Here is a 19,050-nt window from a genome sequence, read left to right as displayed (position 1 = left end):
CATTGTCATTTGTTTCTAGGTATTTTTTGATTTCCTCTTTGATTTCTTCAGTGACCTCTTGGTCATTAAGTAGTGTGTTGTTTAGCTTCCATATGTTTGTATTTCTTACAGGTTTTTTTTCCTGTAATTCATATCTAGTCTCACAGCTTTGTGGTCGGAAGAGATACTTGATTCGATTTCAAATTTCTTAAATTTACAAAGGCTTGAATTGTGACCCAAGATATGATCTATACTGGAGAATGTTCCATGAGCACCTGAGAAGAATGTGTATTCTGTTGTTTTGGGATGGAATGTCCTATAAATATGAATTAAGTCCATCTTGTTTAATGTATCATTTAAAGCTTGTGTTTCCTTATTTATTTTCATTTTGGATGATCTGTCCATTGGTGAAAGTGGGGTGTTAAAGTCCCCTACTATGAATGTGTTCCTGTCGATTTCCCATTTTATGGCTGTTAGTATTTGCCTTATGTATTGAGGGGCTCCTATGTTGGGTGCATAAATATTTACAAGTGTTAAATCTTCTTCTTGGTTTGATCCCTTGATCATTATGTAGTGTCCTTCTTTGTCTCTTGTAATAGTCTTTGTTTTAAAGTCTAGTTTGTCTGATATGAGAATTGCTACTCCAGCTTTCTTTTGATTTCCATTTGCATGGAATATCTTTTTCCATCCCCTCACTTTCAGTCTGTATGTGTCCCTAGGTCTGAAGTGGATCTCTTGTAGACAGCATATATATGGATCTTGTTTTTGTATCCATTCAGCCAGTTTATGTCTTTTGGTTGGAGCATTTAATCCATTTACATTTAAGGTAATTATCTATATGTATGTCCCTATTACCATTTTCTTAATTGTTTTGGGTTTATTATTGTAGGTCTTTTCCTTCTCTTGTGTTTCCTGCCTAGAGAAGTTCCTTTAGCATTTGTTGTAAAGCTGGTTTGGTGGCGTTGAATTCTCTTAGCTTTTGCTTGTCTGTAAATCTGAATGAGATCCTTGCTGGGTAGAGCAACCTTGGTTGTAGGTTTTACCCTTTCATCACTTTAAATATGTCCTGCCACACCCTTCTGGCTTGCAGAGTTTCTGCTGAAAGATCAGCTGTTAACCTTATGGGGATTCCCTTGTATGTTATTTGTTGCTTTTCCCTTGCTGCCTTAAAAATATTTTCTTTGTATTTAATTTTTGATACTTTCATTAATATGTGTCTTGACATGTTTCTCCTTGGATTTATCCTGTATGGGACTCTCTGCACTTCCTGGACTTGACTATTTCCTTTCCCATGTTATGGAAGTTTTCAACTATAATCTCTTCAAATATTTTCTCAGTCCCTTTTTTTTCTCTTCTTCTGCTGGGACCCTTATAACTCGAATGTTGGTGCCTTTAATGTTGTCCCAGAGGTCGCTGAGACTGTCCTCAATTCTTTTCATTCTTTTTTCTTTATTCTGCTCTGCAGTCATTACTTCCACTATTTTATCTTTCAGGTCACTTATCCGTTCTTCTGCCTCAGTTATTCTGCCATTGATTCCTTCTAGAGAAATTTTCATTTATTTTGTTGTTTATTATTGTTTGTTTGCTCTTTAGTTCTTCTAGATCCTTGTTAAACATTTCTTGTGATTTTCTCCATTCTATTTCAACGATTTTGGATCATCTTTACTGTCATTATTCTGAATTCTTTTTCAGGTAGGCTGCCTATTTCCTCTTCATTTGTTAGGTCTGGTGGGTTTTTGCCTTGCTCCTTCATCTGCTATGTTTTTCTGTCTTCTCATTTTGCTTAACTTACTGTGTTTGGGGTCTCCTTTTCGCAGGCTACAGGTTCATAGTTTCCGTTGTTTTTGGTGTCTGTCCCCAGTTGGTTCAGTGGGTTACGTAGGCTTCCTGGTGGAAGGGACTAGTGCCTGTGTTGTGGTGGATGAGGCTGGATCTTGTCTTTCTGGTGGGCAGGTCCATGTCTGGTGGTGTGTTTTGTGGTGTCTGTGGCCTTATTATGATTTTAGGCAGCCTCTGTGCTAATGGATGGGGTTGTGTTTCTGTCTTGCTAGTTGTTTGGCATAGGATGTCCATCACTGTAGCTTGCTGGTCCTTGAGTGAAGCTGGGTGCTGGTGTTGAGATGGAGATCTCTGGGAGACTTTTGCTGTTTGATATTACGTGGAGCTGGGAGGTCTCTTGTGGACCAGTGTCCTGAACTTGGCTCTCCCACCTCAGTGGCACAGTTGATGCCTGGCTGGAGCACCAAGAGCCTATCCTCCACACGGCTCAGAATAAAAGGGAGAAAAAAAAGAAAGAAGGAAGGAAGAAGATAAAATAAAATAAAATAAAATAAAATAGGGCTTCCCTGGTGGCGCAGTGGTTGAGAGTCCACCTGCCGATGCAGGGGACACGGGTTCGTGCCCCGGTCCGGGAAGGTCCCACATGCCGCGGAGCGGCTGGGCCCATGAGCCATGGCCGCTGAGTCTGTGCGTCCGGAGCCTGTGCTCTGCAACAGGAGAGGCCACAACAGTGAGAGGCCTGCGTACCGCCAAAAAATAAATAAATAAATAAAATAAAAATAAAGTAAAATAAAATAAAATATAGTTAGTAAAATAAAAAATAATTACTAAGAAAAAAATTTTTTTTCAGTAATAATAATAAAAAAACCCGACAGACAGAACCGTAGGACAAATGGTAAAAGCAAAGCTATACAGACAAAATCACACACAGAAGCATACACATACACACTCACAAAGAGAGAAAAAGGGAAAAAAATATATATATAACGTTGCTCCCAAATTCCACCTCCTCAATTTGGGATGATTCCTTTTCTATTCAGGTATTCCACAGATGCAGGGTTCATCACGTTAATTGTGGAGATTTAATCCGTGGCTCCTGAGGCTGCTGGGAGAGATTTCCCTTTCTCTTCTTTGTTCGCTCAGCTCCTGGGCTTCAGCTTTGGATTTGGCCCCGCCTCTGCGTGTAGGTCGCCTGAGGGCATCTGTTCTTCGCTCAGACAGGACGGGGTTAAAGGAGCAGCTGATTTGGGAGCTCTGGCTCACTCAGGCCGGGGGGAGGGAGGGGTACGGAGTGTGGGGTGAGCCTGCGGCAGCAGAGGCCGCCGTGACATTGCACCAGCCTGAGGCGCACCGTGCGTTTTCCCGGGGAAGTTGTTCCTGGATCACGCGACCCTGGCAGTGGCGGGCTGCACAGGCTTCTGGGAGGGGAGGTGTGGATAGTGACCTGTGCTCACACACAGGCTTCTTGGTGGCAGCAGCAGCGGCCTTAGTGTCTCATGCCCGTCTCTGGGGTCCATGCTGATAGCCGCGGCTCACGCCAGTCTCTGGAGCTCCTTTAAGCAGAGCTCTGAATCCCCTCTCCTCATGCACAAGGAAACAAAGAGGCAAGAAAAAGTCTCTTGCCTCTTCTGCAGGTCCAGCCTTTTTCCCGGACTCCCTCCCGGCTAGCCATGGCGCAATAACTCCCTGCAGGCTGTGTTCACGCTGCCAACCCCAGTCCTCTCCCGGTACTCCGACCAAAGCCCGAGACTCAGCTCCCAGGCCCCATCGGCCCCGGCAGGTGAGCAGACAAGCCTCTCAGGCTGGTGAGTGCCGACCACCGATCCTCTGTGCGGGAATCTCTCCAGTTTGACCTCTGCACCCCTGTTGCTGCGCTCTCCTCCGTGGCTGCGAAGCTTCCCCCTTCCGCCACCCGCAGTCTCCGCCCGCGAAGGGCCTTTCTAGTGTGTGGAAACCTTTCCTCCTTCACAGCTCCCTCCCACTAGTGCAGGTCCCGTCCCTATTCTTTTGTCTCTGTTTTTTTTTTTCCTTTTGCCCTACCCAGGTACGTGGGGAGTTTCTTGCCTTTTGGGAGGTCTGAGGTCTTCTGCCAGCGTTCAGTAGGTGTTCTGTAGGAGTTGTTCCACGTGTAGATGTATTTCTGGTGTATCTTTGGGGAGGAAGGTGATCTCCGCCTCTTACTCTTCTGCCATCTTGAAGCTCCTCCAAGTTGTACTCACTGGCACAAGGTGGCCATCCCTGGCTTCACATCAACATGATCTCAGGCACAAACCTCCTTGTTTTTCCATTTTGTTTTTAAGTTACTTGTTGAAACAACTGGCCCGCAGTCCCAAGGACTGTCGCGGCTTCGCCTGGTGGGGCCCCTCCAGAGCCGGCAGTCTCAGTGAGGCCGCCCTCCCCTCGGTCTCCGGGGCAGTTCAGTGACGGCGGAGGGAAGAGACCCTGAACCAGCTACAGTGAGTTTTTAAGAAATTAAATGCTTGAGCTCTACCCCAGACCTCCTGAATTAAATTTCTGGGCAGGGCATGGGAGGACAGAGGGTATAAATTCAGAGAAGGGAGAGGAGTTGGGGGAAGCAAGACCTGGCATTCTGTACCTTATAAAACTCCCCAGTAATGCTGATAAAAACAGCCTGACGCAACTTAGTGGAGCAATATTTGAGAATCACTGCCATGGGGCAGGATGGCACCATTGGGCAAACGTATTCCTGTCAGTTAACGTGGCATGTGACCAAATGGGCTTTGAGTTATGCAGGATTTTCAGCAGAAACTCCCATGTCTTTCCATCTCCACCTCTCTGATGCCTAGCACACCAAAGTTGAGAAATACTACACTAGATCATGAGCCTGAGAGTCCACAGTGGGGCCGAAAGGCTTCAAGGAGGGGCGTCTTACATTGAATTTAAAAAGAAAAATCTTGCCAAACATAGAAGAAGAGAAGAGTTGCCAAGGAAAAGGAACAGCATGTATTCAGGAAAGGAAAACTGGGCTTAAAGTGTGATGCACTGAAGAGTTGTTTAGAAGAAAGGGTTCCTGCAGGGGAATGCTAGGCTCTGGAGAGGATCAGATTTCTTCCTTGGGTTCCACTGTGTTTTTATTATGGAAAATTGTGAATACCAAGTCTAGGATTTTATAAATCTCAATTCAATAAACTCTATGTTACTTTTGTTTACTCAAGTTACATTCTAATAGGCAGTGTCTTATTATTTTTGTTATAATCTGCACATCTAGGATGCATTCTTGGCTGTGAAATTTTCATATTTCTTCTTTAAAGTTGGTTCCAGGTTCTTTAGTCAGTTTCATTCAGTCCTCATACTTAACAGAGAAAAGCCAGGACTACATTGACCTGATATTAATAACGAGGTATCTGTGTACAAGATGCCTTTGTTCAGAATGCCACAAAGCAAGAGTGAATTTCCAAGACAATTATCAGTGTTACTGAAGATTTAATGGTTGGGGCTTATGCAACCTGAATTAAATACCAATATTATGGTTACCTGAGTGAGTGATTCCTGGTAAGATCAGGTTGACGCTCCTGTAGAATTTCAAAGATGTTGGGCTGGCGCAGAAATGCAACAATCTTGTCATTGTAAGCTGAAAAAACATACATATGTAACAATATTTTAAAATCTGTTATTTTATGCACATAAATCCAGACTTTTTAAGTTTTGTTTTTCTGGTTAATATTCCTTGTATTCAAAGTCATAGTTTAGCGCCACTGTAGATGCTTAAATTCCAATTTGTGTCTATCCTGTTATATGAGTATTGGACTTAGATCTGTTAGGTATGACTGACTTAAGCACTCATTAAACTCATCTGATGAGCCATATTTATTATCAAATTGCAAGATGAGATCACCAACAAGATTCTAGATACTGATTGTTTTATGCTACTGCTTACGAAAATCAACCTTATAAGCAATTGTTAAAAATGGAAAACCATCTTCTGATTAAATGTCAGCCACCTACAGAGGTGAAGAGGTAGAGCAAGAGTTGCTAAAATACCGTAGTTGCCAGCAGCAACTACCAATATGCAGAGGCAAACCATTCCCAAATTCTACGTGGAAATAAATGCCATTAAGCCACACGGTAGCTCTTTACCAAACCAACTACACCAACAGCTACAATACGACCAGCATCATCAATTATGTACATAATATTTTAAAAGGAAAATCTATATCTTAGTCAAGGCTGGCTAATGTTTACAGAAACTTTAAATTTAATGAACGTTTACTAAAGGCTCTGTTAATACTCTTTTGTCAAGAAAGTAATTTGCTTACTTAAGATAATTCATCTTGATTCCATTTATTTATAATCAGAAATAGAGATATATTTAAATTACAGAACTGAGTGTCTGAATTCTCAAACATCAGAGATCCTAGTTCAGTCAATACTCTTGTGCTCATAAATATGATCAAGAAACATGCCTTACTTTAACAAAATATCACTCAAAAGAAGTATAATTCTCTAGACATTTGCCACTTCAAATTTTAGCTGCATCATGCTAATTTTAGTAAAATGTAAATAAAATAAAAAAAAATACTATCTGCTAACATGGAATCCCATTGTCAAACTCAAAGTGTCCCTAACTGCACATTTCACCACATATAATAAAAACATTTTTATAATTGAGGTTTTGTCAGCAGTTTTTACATTCTATCTAAGATCAGAGACTAGATAACTTTTTAAACAATTTTATAGTACTTTAAAATTCTATGTGCAGCATTTAGTATCATATGAGTAACAGCATAATAAAACATAGACTGTTCAATTTCTACCCAAGGTTTCTTCTTATGCAGTGACTGTCGAACCTTTTAGGACATGGGCACTGCATTATATTTCATGGTAAAGTCTTTCTTAAAAAAGTAAAAATTTTAAAGCAAAACCAGACAAATGGAGAGTTGCTCAAATTTAAGATGGAACAGGGAGCCCATCTGGCCTCCTGCCAGTCTGTCCACTCCACCTGCCTTAGGGGCTCTAGGTTTGAAAACTGATCTACTTCAACCTCATCATTTTAGTAACAACTCAAGTTGTTCTTTAGGCCAATTTGCCTACATTCATTTATTTTTATTTTACAATTTTGGAGACTTTTGCTGTCTTGCATTTGCTACAAAACCCCTTAAGAATGTGCCATCATTGCTTTCTTACTTTGTGGGCTCACACACCTTTTAAACTCTGTCTCAAGCATTAAGATATATACTAAATAAATGCTTGTCCAAATGCCTAATTTAAAATGACCACACAATACAGCGGCCTTAAGAACTTATTTTTCCTTAACTTCAACAATCTAATATAATAGTTCTACTCAGGTAAGGTAGAGTAGTAGAAAAAATTCTCACCCTATAGGATTTTACAAGACATAAGTGTTTTGAGACTCAAATCGATTTCTTAGGGATAATGCAGCAGTTTTTCAGTACAGGGCAAATGTAGCAGGCTGACAATAGGGAAGTGTATCAGCAGAGAATGCATGGTACACACTGACATGAAAAGCAAAGATAAAGACTTTGGGAAAGAGATGACATACCCACTGGAACCATGTCCTGGTACTGTGGCCTACTAACTGTATTGAACGTACTTGATGGCCTGGGAAGAACTGGTGGTCCTGCATGTCGAGAATCTTCTCCTACCTGCAAACACAAGCAGTGTTTTTGTTCTGCACCAAATCCTAGAATACTTTACATCAGTACCCCAAGGCAAGTTGTTCAGAACACTTGACAATGAGCATTGTTAAGTACCAACTGATCAGAACAGAGGCTAGCTGAAGAGCTGACACAGGACTCTCAAAAGCTCTGCTTCAGTTGCTGAATTGAGGGGATGGGTTGGGGTATAACGTCCCTGAGAGGGGCCAGGGCAGCAACTGTTGACCAAGTGGTACAGGAGTAGCTCAAAATGCCTACACCTCTTGGGGATGTAGATGCTGAATACCTGTTCCTCAGGAATAACTTCTACCTGACAAAACACAAACCTGCAAAAGTACAATCAGAGAGAACACTTTGGTGGTAAAAAATTCATCGGGCAGTGCAGGATATACCTTCTTTTGGCCAAGGCAGGTCAGGGAATTCCCTGCCTCAGCAGAGGAGGGGTTGAAGAGCAGCAGTCTTCATGTGGGTTTCCGAGTTGGATATTATCTCCTCAGAAGCAATTTTACATGCCTATTAGAGCACCCAGTACAACAGCTTTTTCTGGTTTGAACCTCCCACACCAGCAAGCTAATCACAGCAGGTGTGGAGGAGCTAAATAGGGTTGCCCCAACCTGAATTAGTTACATACTGATTATAGGCTTAGAAACTCATACATACAAGGAGATAAATAAAAACGCCCATTAATAATCTTACCAGAAAACTCTAACACTGCTTTAGCTTCTGTTTTAGCATTTTTCCCCTGTACTACAGAAGTCTTTTAAGACAACAGTAGAACAGTTGAACAAGAGAGTAAGAGAACAAAAGGCAAAACAACCTCCTGGATTTATAAATTGGTACTTTTAAAATACAGTTTCTACTCCCACCCATTCAAACCCTCACAACCATTTTATCATACTGCATCCGTTAGGTGTTCAGTGAGGGTTTTTCTAAAGGCCCTAAAGCTGGAAATATCGTCCCCACACTTGACTGCTTGTTTATCCTTCAAGAATATTCTCACTCATTCTTCAATGTGTAGTTCAAACAGCCCCTCCTCGATGAAGCCTTCCCTTCCCTTCAAGCTGACATGAAATGTCACCTTCTCTGAGCACCCACAGCACTCGGGGTACATTTCTAAAGCAGCTGCCATTATTAACAGTCTATAAAGCATTTTTTGCTTGTATTGTTATACATCTGGATTATGGTTACTTTTATATATTCTCTCCTTAATAAGAACACAGGAACATACATTATTTACTTGTATCCCTCACACCAACCACGTTTCTACACTACAGGTGTTTAGTAAGTATTCACTTGTTGGATGGAAGAGATACCAAAATTTCTACTACCTGGAATATTTGCTAAATAAGTCTAAGAGAATGGCTGGGAAGACTTGTGAATGTAACCAGAAATTTCCCACTCTGCTTCTCTTGAGTTATTGGCTCTGAGAAATGAAGTCAGCCCCTCTTGGGAGAGATTCAATCATTAACTATACCTTGTCAGTCACCAAACTTATCATTTCAATCTACCAACGTATACTTTCCCTCCTGTCAGTAAGTTGCCTTGTGTCATCATTTCCCAGAACAGCCAAAGGTCTTCTCCTTGACACCCTGCTTCTTCAAACCAGACATCAAACCAGACCATTATCAGTGGGCAAGCTGTGATAAACGTCTGTATTACTGCAGGATGTGCGTGCTTCCGACAGCTGGGCCAGAAAGCACATTCCCCTCAAGGGTTTAACAACGCCGAGACTGAATGCTGAGTCTTTATGGGGTCGTCTCTGTTCCACTGCTCAGCTTCCGTCAATAAGAAGAGAAGTTCTCATTCAAATTTTAATGTGTACCTTAGTATCCCTACTGCTAGACCATGAAACTAATTCAAGTTCTGAGGCAGAGGAGTTGAAAGAAAATATAAGTATAGCTACTAATCCCATGCACGTAGTCCTGATCAGACTGAACAGCCAGCGTCATATTGTGACGTCAAATAAGGCAAGCATCTAAAGTGCACTGGTTGTGTGATAAAACGAGGCAGGGCCCTGATATGCTACATATCACGCACAAGGTCCAAAGGTGAGAGGTCTGTTCTGCTTTTTAGATGAATGCTATTAGCATCATCCAGTTCACCACTAATGTTTTATATGACAGCCAGGTAGAGATTTATTAGCTACTCATAAAACATGAATATTTTTGTGCATACCTCATCCTGCAATAGATTTATATAACATTTTTATGTGAGCTTCTCGTGTGTACTCTTCTATGTCTTCACTTACAACCAGCAAACACACATAATCATTAGAGCCAGTATGTAAATCATGAGGGGAAATTCCAAGAGTGGAATTTTGATGAATCAAATCCAGTTATTTATTACATTCATAATCTTTTCTTATAATAGAAGCTACAAAAATATTTGACATACAATATAATACTGAAAATATGATATGCACATAGATGGAACGTGGAAATGGCATGCAGGAAAAGAATCTTAATTCTTCTTGTCTAAGGGAATTTTTAGAAACAATGTATATATCAAGTGATAATATATGACATTCAAAGCATAAGTCTTTATTAAGGAGAAAATATGTGACCTAAAACATTCCTGTTTTATTTATTTAACCTGCTACAGAAAAAGGGAAACAGGAAGAGATTATTTCTTTTCTCTTTTTTCTTTTTCTTTCTTTTTTTTTTTCTGGTTAGATTATTAGAGAGCCCTCATGTGGTTACCATGGGACACTGCAAACTAGCAAAGTATAATAGAGTACGGTAGAGCTTTTAGTAATTCTTAATGCTACCCATTTTCTCTGAGCACTTAAGAGTACATAAATCAACCCTCATACATATCCTAACTTTAAAGAATATTAGTGAGGATGCCACAACCCCATAGCATTGGCCGAAGATCTTAATCTAATCCAGCAATCCTCACTTAAGAAACTTCCCTATCTTTAACCTAATTTTAATCCCCTAAAAAAGTTACATTCCTTCCTTCCTATGAAGCTGCTCTTAGGTATGCAAAAGGGCTCATCATCATCCTCTCTTGAACACTGTATTGCATTATGAATTCCCTCACCATCCACTGAATTTTTTTTTTTTCTAAATCTCTAATTTCTTCAACCTTTCCTCACATGTCCTACTTTTTAAACCTGTAATTTAGGCTCTTTGAGTTTCCAGAGAAACCCCGTTAACATTCCAACACTTTCAGCCTCCAAATGACAGTCTCTAAATCAAACTAGAAAAACAAAACAATAAGAAAGAGCCAGCATGATTCCATAAACCCCACATCCCGTGCTTCTATCAGCCAACAGGTCGGTCGCTAAGGCTCAGGACTCACCTCGCCTGCGCTGTGGCTGCGCTGCCTGGTCAGGTGCTGTCGATGCACCAGCGCGCTCGTGGGTCTGCTGCTCTGAAGCGGGAGCCGGGGATCGATGAAGGTGGTGGTACGCGAGTTGTGGTCGACAAAAAATGCCTAGGAAGCAACCCACTCAGTCAACACTCCGTACATGGCACACACCTGTCTAGTGGTCCTATCATTTCACACATGCAGGGAAAGACCCACTTTGGAGTGAAAACCTTCGCTCCGTTTTCTCGTAATTTCAAATCTTCGGGAGAATTTCTCCTTCTTCCCTCAGGACAGACCAGAAGAGAGGAAGCCACGCTTAGATTGGATGCAGAATGAAGACAGCAGGAAGGAACATTGTTCCTGGCTTTAGGAAATACAGTCATCAAAGATAGGATCTCAGAAAGAAGCCCCCTGAATGGACATTTGGGCTTCTCTCTTAACTGATGCTCTTTGCTCTTACTGCTACCGGTTATTACCAAGTTTTTCTTTCAAACATCATTGGCTTCTCTTTTCCTTCTATGTAATCAGCTACCAAGTCCTCCCCCATTTTCTCATTAGAGTGTCTCCTCTATTTGTCCCATCCCAGCCTATCATTCATTCCATCATTTCAGGGTTTTCTCTTAAACGTGTAATTATTAATAGTTTCTCAGCTGTTCCACGTCTCTACAACCTTATTCACTGAATGGCACCTCACTATCAGAATTTTTTTTTTCTAAAAGCTTTGACTACATTTCCACTCCAATCCAAAGCCTCTAATGGCTACCTGTTATCTACAGAAAAAACATTCCAACCCTTTGGTCAGTTTTCCAAGACTCTTTACCATCTCCTTCTTACTTTCTTTCCAGTTTGGTCATTGATCACACACCCAGATAAATTCTATCACATACAATGACTCAGGGCAAGACACTTAAGTTCTCTGGGCTATAAATTTCTTATAAAAACACGCCTCCTTCATTCATAATAAACATTTCTCCACCATAAAGTGATAGGAAGGAGGAAACCAGGTCTGTCATGTTTACTGCAGAATCCTTCGTGACATGAAACCATGAATGAGCATAAACCATTTCCCTCAGTTTTGCAGTAAGGATTGCATGTAATGTAGAAAGGCCTTTAAAAATTCTGTTTGTTTAATTTTAAAACTCGATGTAAGTGCAATTTTTCATTATCATTAGGAACAAAATGGTGTTAAGTTTGCAATGTAAAATTCATTCAAGGTAATAATGAAGCCCATTATCTCAAGGATAATTAGAAAATATAAGTTTTCCATGATCAGATAAAGTTAATTAGGTCAAGATAAAAAGGACTATTAGGAGAGCCTGGAGACTCATTACTGATAAATGTCAGGAGACATGATATATGCCAAATAACCTAAGCAAAAAAGAACTGATGGAGCTCTGTTAACAAAGTACCTTAAAGACTAGGAATGAATGAATCTAGGCAAATCTCAGGGGCAGATGGTATATTTATGCTGATTAAAAATTCTCCTTTCCATTATGAAACAAAATGTTTCTGTAGATAATCAGGAAACAGAGCAAAATAATTTGTAAGTAGCTCCCAAATAGGGGGAAAAATGACTTCTTTAAAAAAAAATAACTTTAAGCAGAATGTGCACTAGAAACAAAGCAGAGAAATGGCCAGAACAAGAATCCTTGTCTGTCCCTTCTCTCGATATCCGATTTCCAGGTACAAAGACTGGATTAAATGGAAGTCTTGTAGGACGGAGTCACCAACCTCACATCCCTGGGTAATGCTCCCTTTTCCATAACCTATCAGGTGGAATATCTTTCTTCTCTGATCTTGTAAAAATGTACACCAACAATAAACCCTACACAGGCTTATATTGTCAGGCTCTGGTCTCAAATGTGACACTAGTCCCCGTTTGATTTGAGCTTCTAATACACATGTATGTATATTATTTCTGCCACTATTTAAAATGTCATAAAATAGAAGTTCATTTTTTTAATATACATTTCAACATAATAGGTATTATAGTCAATTTAATATTCTCTTTATGTATATTAAGATTAAGCTCTTATTACTACAACAATAATATTAGCCATGTCGTTTAAGGGGAAAATACAAAGAGTATGAAAATAGAATTGCCTATTTACCTAATGTCTTAGGAATGTTTTGAAGGAACAGGTGGTCATTTAGAGGTAATGATGAATCACTTGTAATTATAAGGACAAATGGGTGTGTACATCTAGGTCAGTTGTGATTTACATGGAGTGTCATAGTATAATTTGACGTTAAGAGGCTTCTCTAAAATCCATTCTATAAAAAATTATACTGTAAATGCCTTCAGGGTAGGGACTCTTTCTTACTCACCCTGTTCTCCCTAATAGCTTTTAGGGCTGCATCTGGGAGAAAGAGAGTGCTCAGTAAATAAACTGCCAAAAACTCGAACAGCAGACTCCTGACCAAAATACAGGAAGACAACTGACAATGAACTAACCAAGTATTAAAAGTCGCATTCTTTTACGTAAGCATAGAAATACTGAAAGATTTGAGAAAAATACATGAGAGAAGTGTGTGTGTGTGTGTGTGTGTGTGTGTGTGTGTGTGTGTGTGTGTGTGTTGGGTGAAAAGTGTGGAGAGCTGAAGACTATAATACCACACAAATAGGATAAAAGGTTTTAAAACACCTCATGTGGACATGGATAAACTATCAAGTTAAAACTTGAGAAGTCCGAGACAAAGTAGTGATTAAATGCTTGGGATCTAGAAAAAGACAAGCCTGGGTCTGAGCTCTAGCTCCACCACTTACTACTGACATAACAATGGGCAAACTACTTAACTTTTTCAAACTACAATTTCTTTTCTCTTAAATAGGTATAATAACGCCTACATCAAAGGAAGATAAAATGAGATGGTTCATATAAATTTCTGAACATAGTACCTGAGACCCCTTAAATGTGAGTTAATATTATTATTACTAATAATAACAGTATTAACTTCCGAGACATTTTTCTAAGGATTACAGTGGTTCTCCCTGCAGCCCATAAACAAAGCTCAAAAAAAAAAAAAAAAAGGGGTGAACCCACACTTCCCAGGCTCCTTGTAGGTACGTATGGCCTAGATTAAGTTCTGGTCAATGAGATGTAAACAGAGGGTCACATGATACTTCTGGAAAACTCCTTTCCAAGGAGATTTTTACAAGGTAAAGCCCTCCTTCTGTACTTCATCCATTCTGCTCCCTGAAACAAAGATGTAATTGCCGAACCCCAGCAGCCACAACGAACCCTGAAGATGAGGGATGGCTGAATAAAAAGCCGTAAGGAGCCAAGGCTCTTACAACTTAAGAAACCACCTTAAGGGCCCTAGACTGCCTGTCTCTGAACGTCTTTATGTGACAGAATAAAATCTTGTAAACTTTGTATAGGTCCCTGTCACAATGCAGCCAAACCAAATCCTAACTGATGCACTGAAGTCAGCAAAGAAGAACGCATAAGCTGGCCACCACCATTATGAATACGGATTTTCATTATTTCATAAATAATGATTTCTCATTATTGTTCACCTTTAATACAGTTGGGTAACAGTCCGAGATTTAAGTGAAATGCAGAGTTGGGAAAGTATAAAGCTGAGATTTGAATCCATCTTTCTGACTTCAACGCCCAGTGAGCAGTGCCTCTTTCCCCTCCCTCTCCTTTTCATAGTTCTCCTCTTTTTCTTCCATTCTTTCTGCCTCCTATTTTTCCTTTTGATGTTCTTCCCACTCCCCTCACACAGTACTTGATTTTAGAAAAGTATTTAAGTATTTATTGAATTAGGCCGACAATAACTGTCACTCAGAGTGCTGGGCCTCACCACTGTCTCAGTGCTGAAAAGGTTGCTACTGATGCTGGACAGCAAACTGTACGTCCTCTGCACAATCTGTACGGCTCCCCTGCTGGAGGGTGGGCTGTGGCTGGAGCATAGGTGCTAATTTGTATTCCACAAGGAGCTCAGTTTCAGAGTAAATGGAATGTGTATACTGTTTACATGTGCTTTTTATGTCTGCCAAGTACTTGGGGGAAAAGTCTCAATTAAGACCACTATCGAAACCACGCAGCTAGCACACTAGCACTAGCCGAGGGCAGCACGAAGAGGCAATTCCTTGGCATGTGCTTTGGCTCTGCTCCGCTCCCTGTGTGACCCTGGACAGGCTTCCTTGGTGCTTTGCTATATCCAAGTAAAGGAGATGACTGAGGTCACAACTGAGTTGTGGAAGATGTATTCTACTTTAAAACAAAGATCAAAGCATAGAAAAAATACAGTGCAAATTTTAGGCTTGACATTTCTATTTGTGATGCACAAATCGATTATGTCACAAAAGTGGATCACTTTCCCATAGGATGTCCTAACTAGTTCAAGCCAGTAATGAAGTTGACCTATTCCTTTTTTAAAAAAATTTAATTTGGGTCACCATTTTATTTTTTTACGTCACCATTCTTGAATAGCCTGCCTTTATTTATGAAATTGTCTACCATGTATCAATAAATACTGTCTGAATAAACAGTATGTTGAGAAGGCAGACCACATCAAAAAAAGCAATTGTATTAAAAAAGGAGTCTTTTCCAGATTAGCCACTAGCAAAGCAAATTTTGAACAACACAGATTCCCTACTGTTAAGTTTCATTAAGGAAATTCACTCAAGCTTCCCAGTGCTGGACCAACTAGGGCTAACAACATAATCAAAAACTGAAAGGAATGCAAATACCCAAATTCAAATCTCATTTTAAAAACGTCTACCCTTTCGCTGCTTCAGGGCATGATCAGAGTCAGAAAATATGGGCTGGATGGAGCCCATATTAGTGAGGCCAAACAAAATACACTTCTCTCTTTACACAATTCTTTTTTTTAAGCTTCTGTTATTTTAAGAAAAGAAAAAGCATCAGTATTTGTGAAGAAATACCAACCTCAGGCTCAACAAATTTAAGTTACAGAAGTTTGAAATTGTTTCCACTTACATTTTGCCAAACCAGGAATCCGTATTAAAAGACCGTGTAAACAAAATAAAACAAAAAGCACTTGTAACTATGCTCCAGAAAGACATCATCAGATCTTTCTTTCTCTAAAGAGCTATGGAAACAAAGAAAGAACAATAATTTAAAAGATAGTAGCACTGCATATTGAATCTGTTCTAACTTCTAGTTTCTCAACTCTATAAAGTCTTAAAATGCTCAAAAAGTTCATTGTAATCTACTTTAATTTTTATAAAGATTGTAATTTACTCACGCATTCTCTCCCTTCCGTAATATAAATCTCAGTTCCTGGTCCCCTCTCTAGTATTTCCCCAATTATAAGGAATAAACATGCTATCATTTTCTCTACATTATATCCCAGACAGAACTCCATTACCAATACTGGAGATGAAAAGCACTGAATAGTAGAGTTTATTGTAACTAAAAAAATAGTCATGCTAACATTTTCTAACATTTGGTTCATCTGAAGGAGTGAGTGGTCCCAAATATCTCATGACATCTATCAATAACAAAAAAGTTAAAGAAGGTTATTTTGTTAAACTGCTGTGATCAGAGATCTAAAGTTGCTAGGAGAGAAAACAGGGACACATGGCACCGTGGATAAGTAAAACATCCCCAAAACTTCAGATGTAAAATGTTAGCAAAGGGAGGGGGGTGGTATTTTATGTATTGGGAGTAGTGGTATTTAGGTGTTAGAAGTATAATATAGGGGAGCCAGTGCCATGCTGGGGATGGCATGGACCAGCTTACAGGAGCTGATGGTGAAATCTCAAGCTGGTTGATGATGACGCTGGCAGCCTGAAATTGGCTACGGTGGGAGAATTTACACCATGGAAAATGGCAAATGCTACAGATCAGCCTTCCTCCCCACCGCCCCTGAGGAGCTGGTTGCTAAGCATTTATCAGCACGTCACTGCAGAAGACCAAGGATGGAGTTATCCAAATCAGCACATTTCAGGTAGAATAGAAGGGCATTGCCATGAAATTTTAAAATAGTACTCTACATTTTTTTAAAAGAGTCAGTGCTGGTCAGAGGACAACTGTTTAAAGATAAAAGGCAAAGCCCATCTTCATACTTGGGCAATTCCTTCAATATTCCATGAGTTTAGCATTTTACTCAAAAACACATTCACAAAACCAACCTCTGCTTTATTCTCTCATTCTGAAAGGTATACTGCCCTAGAAGGATTCTTCACCTCTGCCTCTATGTGTGGGTTACTTTTTGGTCTAACAAGATTGTACCCCCTGAAAAATAAGCAAGAGATACTCTAAAAACTATGTGTTATTTGTAAATTTAGAGTTTAATTTCATCTCTACCTGGACTGCTGTGTAACTGGAGGTGATTAAACCAGATAACCACCACAAAGAGGTATTAGTTGTTTCAAAGCAATTAAAGAGACATGTCACAAAAATAACTAATATAGTGCTCTAATGAATGAAAAATATATTTTTCAAAGTGTAGAACTTATTCTGCTAAGAGACTTTTGGGATTCACTTGAAACCTCCAAATATTAAGTTGCATTTTACTCATTAAGAGGAACCTGACCCAGTAAACTGTGGCCATCAGCTTCATGTGGGACTGAAACCAAAGTCTATGTCATCACTGGGGCAACTTCTACAGCCACATAAGCTATTAGCATCTGGTAAAATGAGAATCCTCAAGTAGGCTCTGACTGTGGTAACTTTCACTGTACAAATATTTGTTCTCTTCTAAAAAATCTATCCTCATAACCATGATTCCTACTTGCCACGGTCATCGAAGTTGAATATTTGGACCATACGGATACTCAAATCCCCAATGTGACATCCAAAGTCACAAAGCCCTAGACTTACAAAGCTTGGCTTTAGAGATGGATGTCAATTTAGCTGGGTGATATTATAGCAAGTGTTTTTTGTAGGGAAAAACACAAGAAACTATGGGAAAAGACATTTCACTTTAAATAAGGAGATGGTTACCGTTTTATATTTTCATTTAAAGAGCCCATGACGTTTATATCACTTTTAAAGCTCAAAGTTTCAGTATAGGCTCAAGTAGAATGAACTGGGGAAAGCACCCTGTGTTAATACTGTTAACAAAACAAAGAGGCAGGAAAAAAGTTATTCCATATTCAACATCTGAAAGGGGAGTCAAAAATAAACACTTTTCTTAAAAATTAAACCAAATGGTAAGTCCATTATATAAACTTATTAATAAGAAATATCAAGCTTTGTAATATTTTTCTAATTGTCCATGTCATTGTCCATGTCATTTTGTATCATTCTCTCTGTTATCCTTAACCCTCTGTCGTGATGCTTCCACTGATTTTACTCCATTTGATATCGGTCTGTGATTGTTAATTTTATGTGTCAACTTATCTGGGCCACTGGGTGCCCAGACATTTGGCCAAACATTATTCCAATGTGTCTGTGAGTGTGTTCCTGGATGAGATTCACCTTTCAATCAGTAGACTGAGTTAAGCAGATCACCCTCCCTAATGTGGGGGGACCGCATCCAATCAATTGAAGGTCAAAAGGGTGAGTAAGAGGGAATTGCCTTGGCCTAACTGAGTTGGGACATTGGCGTTTTCTTGGGTCTCAAGCTGCTGGGTTTTGGATTGGATCTTACACCATCAGCTCTCGTGTGTGTGTGTGTGTGTGTGTGTGTGTGTGTGTGTGTGTGTGTACGTACGTAATACAGGGTCTCTCAAAATGTTCCCATTACTTCCTTTTTTTCTCTCTTAATTTTATTTCTTTCTTTTTGGCTGCATTGGGTCTTCATTGCTATGTGTGGGCTTTCTCTAGTTGTGGCAAGCGGGTGCTACTCTTAGTTGTGGTGCACAGGCTTCTCATTGCAGTGGCTTCTCTTGTTGTGGAGCAGAGGCTCTACGCATGCGGGCTTCAGCAGTTGTGGCACGTGGGCTCAGCAGTTGTGGCTCATCGGTTCTAGAGTGTAGGCTCAGTAGTTGTGGCACACAGGCTTAGTTGCTCCACAGCATGTGGGATCTTCCTGGACCAGGGCTTGAACCCATGTCCCCTGCATTGGCAGGTGGATTCTTAACCACTGCACCACGAGGGAAGTCCTTTTTTCTTTGTTTTGTTTTTTTATACATCTTTATTGGAGTATAATTGCTTTACAATGGTGTGTTAGTTTCTGCTGTATAACAAAGTGAATCAGCTATACATCTACATATATCCCCATATCTCCTCCCTCTTGTGTTTCCCTCCCACCCTCCCTATCCCACCCCTCTAGGTGGTCACAAAGCACGGAGCTGATCTCCCTGTGCTATGCGGCTGCTTCCCACTAGCTATCTATTTTACATTTGGTAGTGTATATATATCCACGCCACTCTCTCACTTTGTCCCAGCTTACCCTTCCCCCTTCCCCCTCCCTGTGTCCT

The 19,050-nt window shown here is 40.1% G+C and overlaps 1 protein-coding gene across 11 annotated transcripts in view; it reads right to left on the bottom strand.

Annotated features, from left to right (window-relative positions):
• The window catches only part of HECW2 (HECT, C2 and WW domain containing E3 ubiquitin protein ligase 2), a 417,065-nt gene that overhangs the window by 83,246 nt on the left and 314,769 nt on the right, over positions 1 to 19,050 (bottom strand). For 10 of the 11 annotated variants that reach the window (XM_073807454.1, XM_033859936.2, XM_073807453.1 and 7 more), the window contains 3 exons: positions 10,698 to 10,832; positions 7,280 to 7,382; positions 5,254 to 5,350 (listed from right to left, as the gene is read on the bottom strand). In XM_073807454.1, the coding sequence (XP_073663555.1) occupies positions 5,254 to 5,350; positions 7,280 to 7,382; positions 10,698 to 10,832 (335 nt within the window). The remainder of the gene's footprint in view (positions 1 to 5,253; positions 5,351 to 7,279; positions 7,383 to 10,697; positions 10,833 to 19,050) is intronic. The other variant, XM_073807452.1, reaches the window with a different exon arrangement.

The sequence above is a fragment of the Tursiops truncatus genome, chromosome 7 (genome assembly GCF_011762595.2).
Source record: "Tursiops truncatus isolate mTurTru1 chromosome 7, mTurTru1.mat.Y, whole genome shotgun sequence".
NCBI lineage: Eukaryota > Metazoa > Chordata > Mammalia > Artiodactyla > Delphinidae > Tursiops > Tursiops truncatus.
The sequence above is the reverse complement of the archived record's forward strand: the minus strand, read 5'-3'. Positions and strand labels throughout refer to the sequence as shown.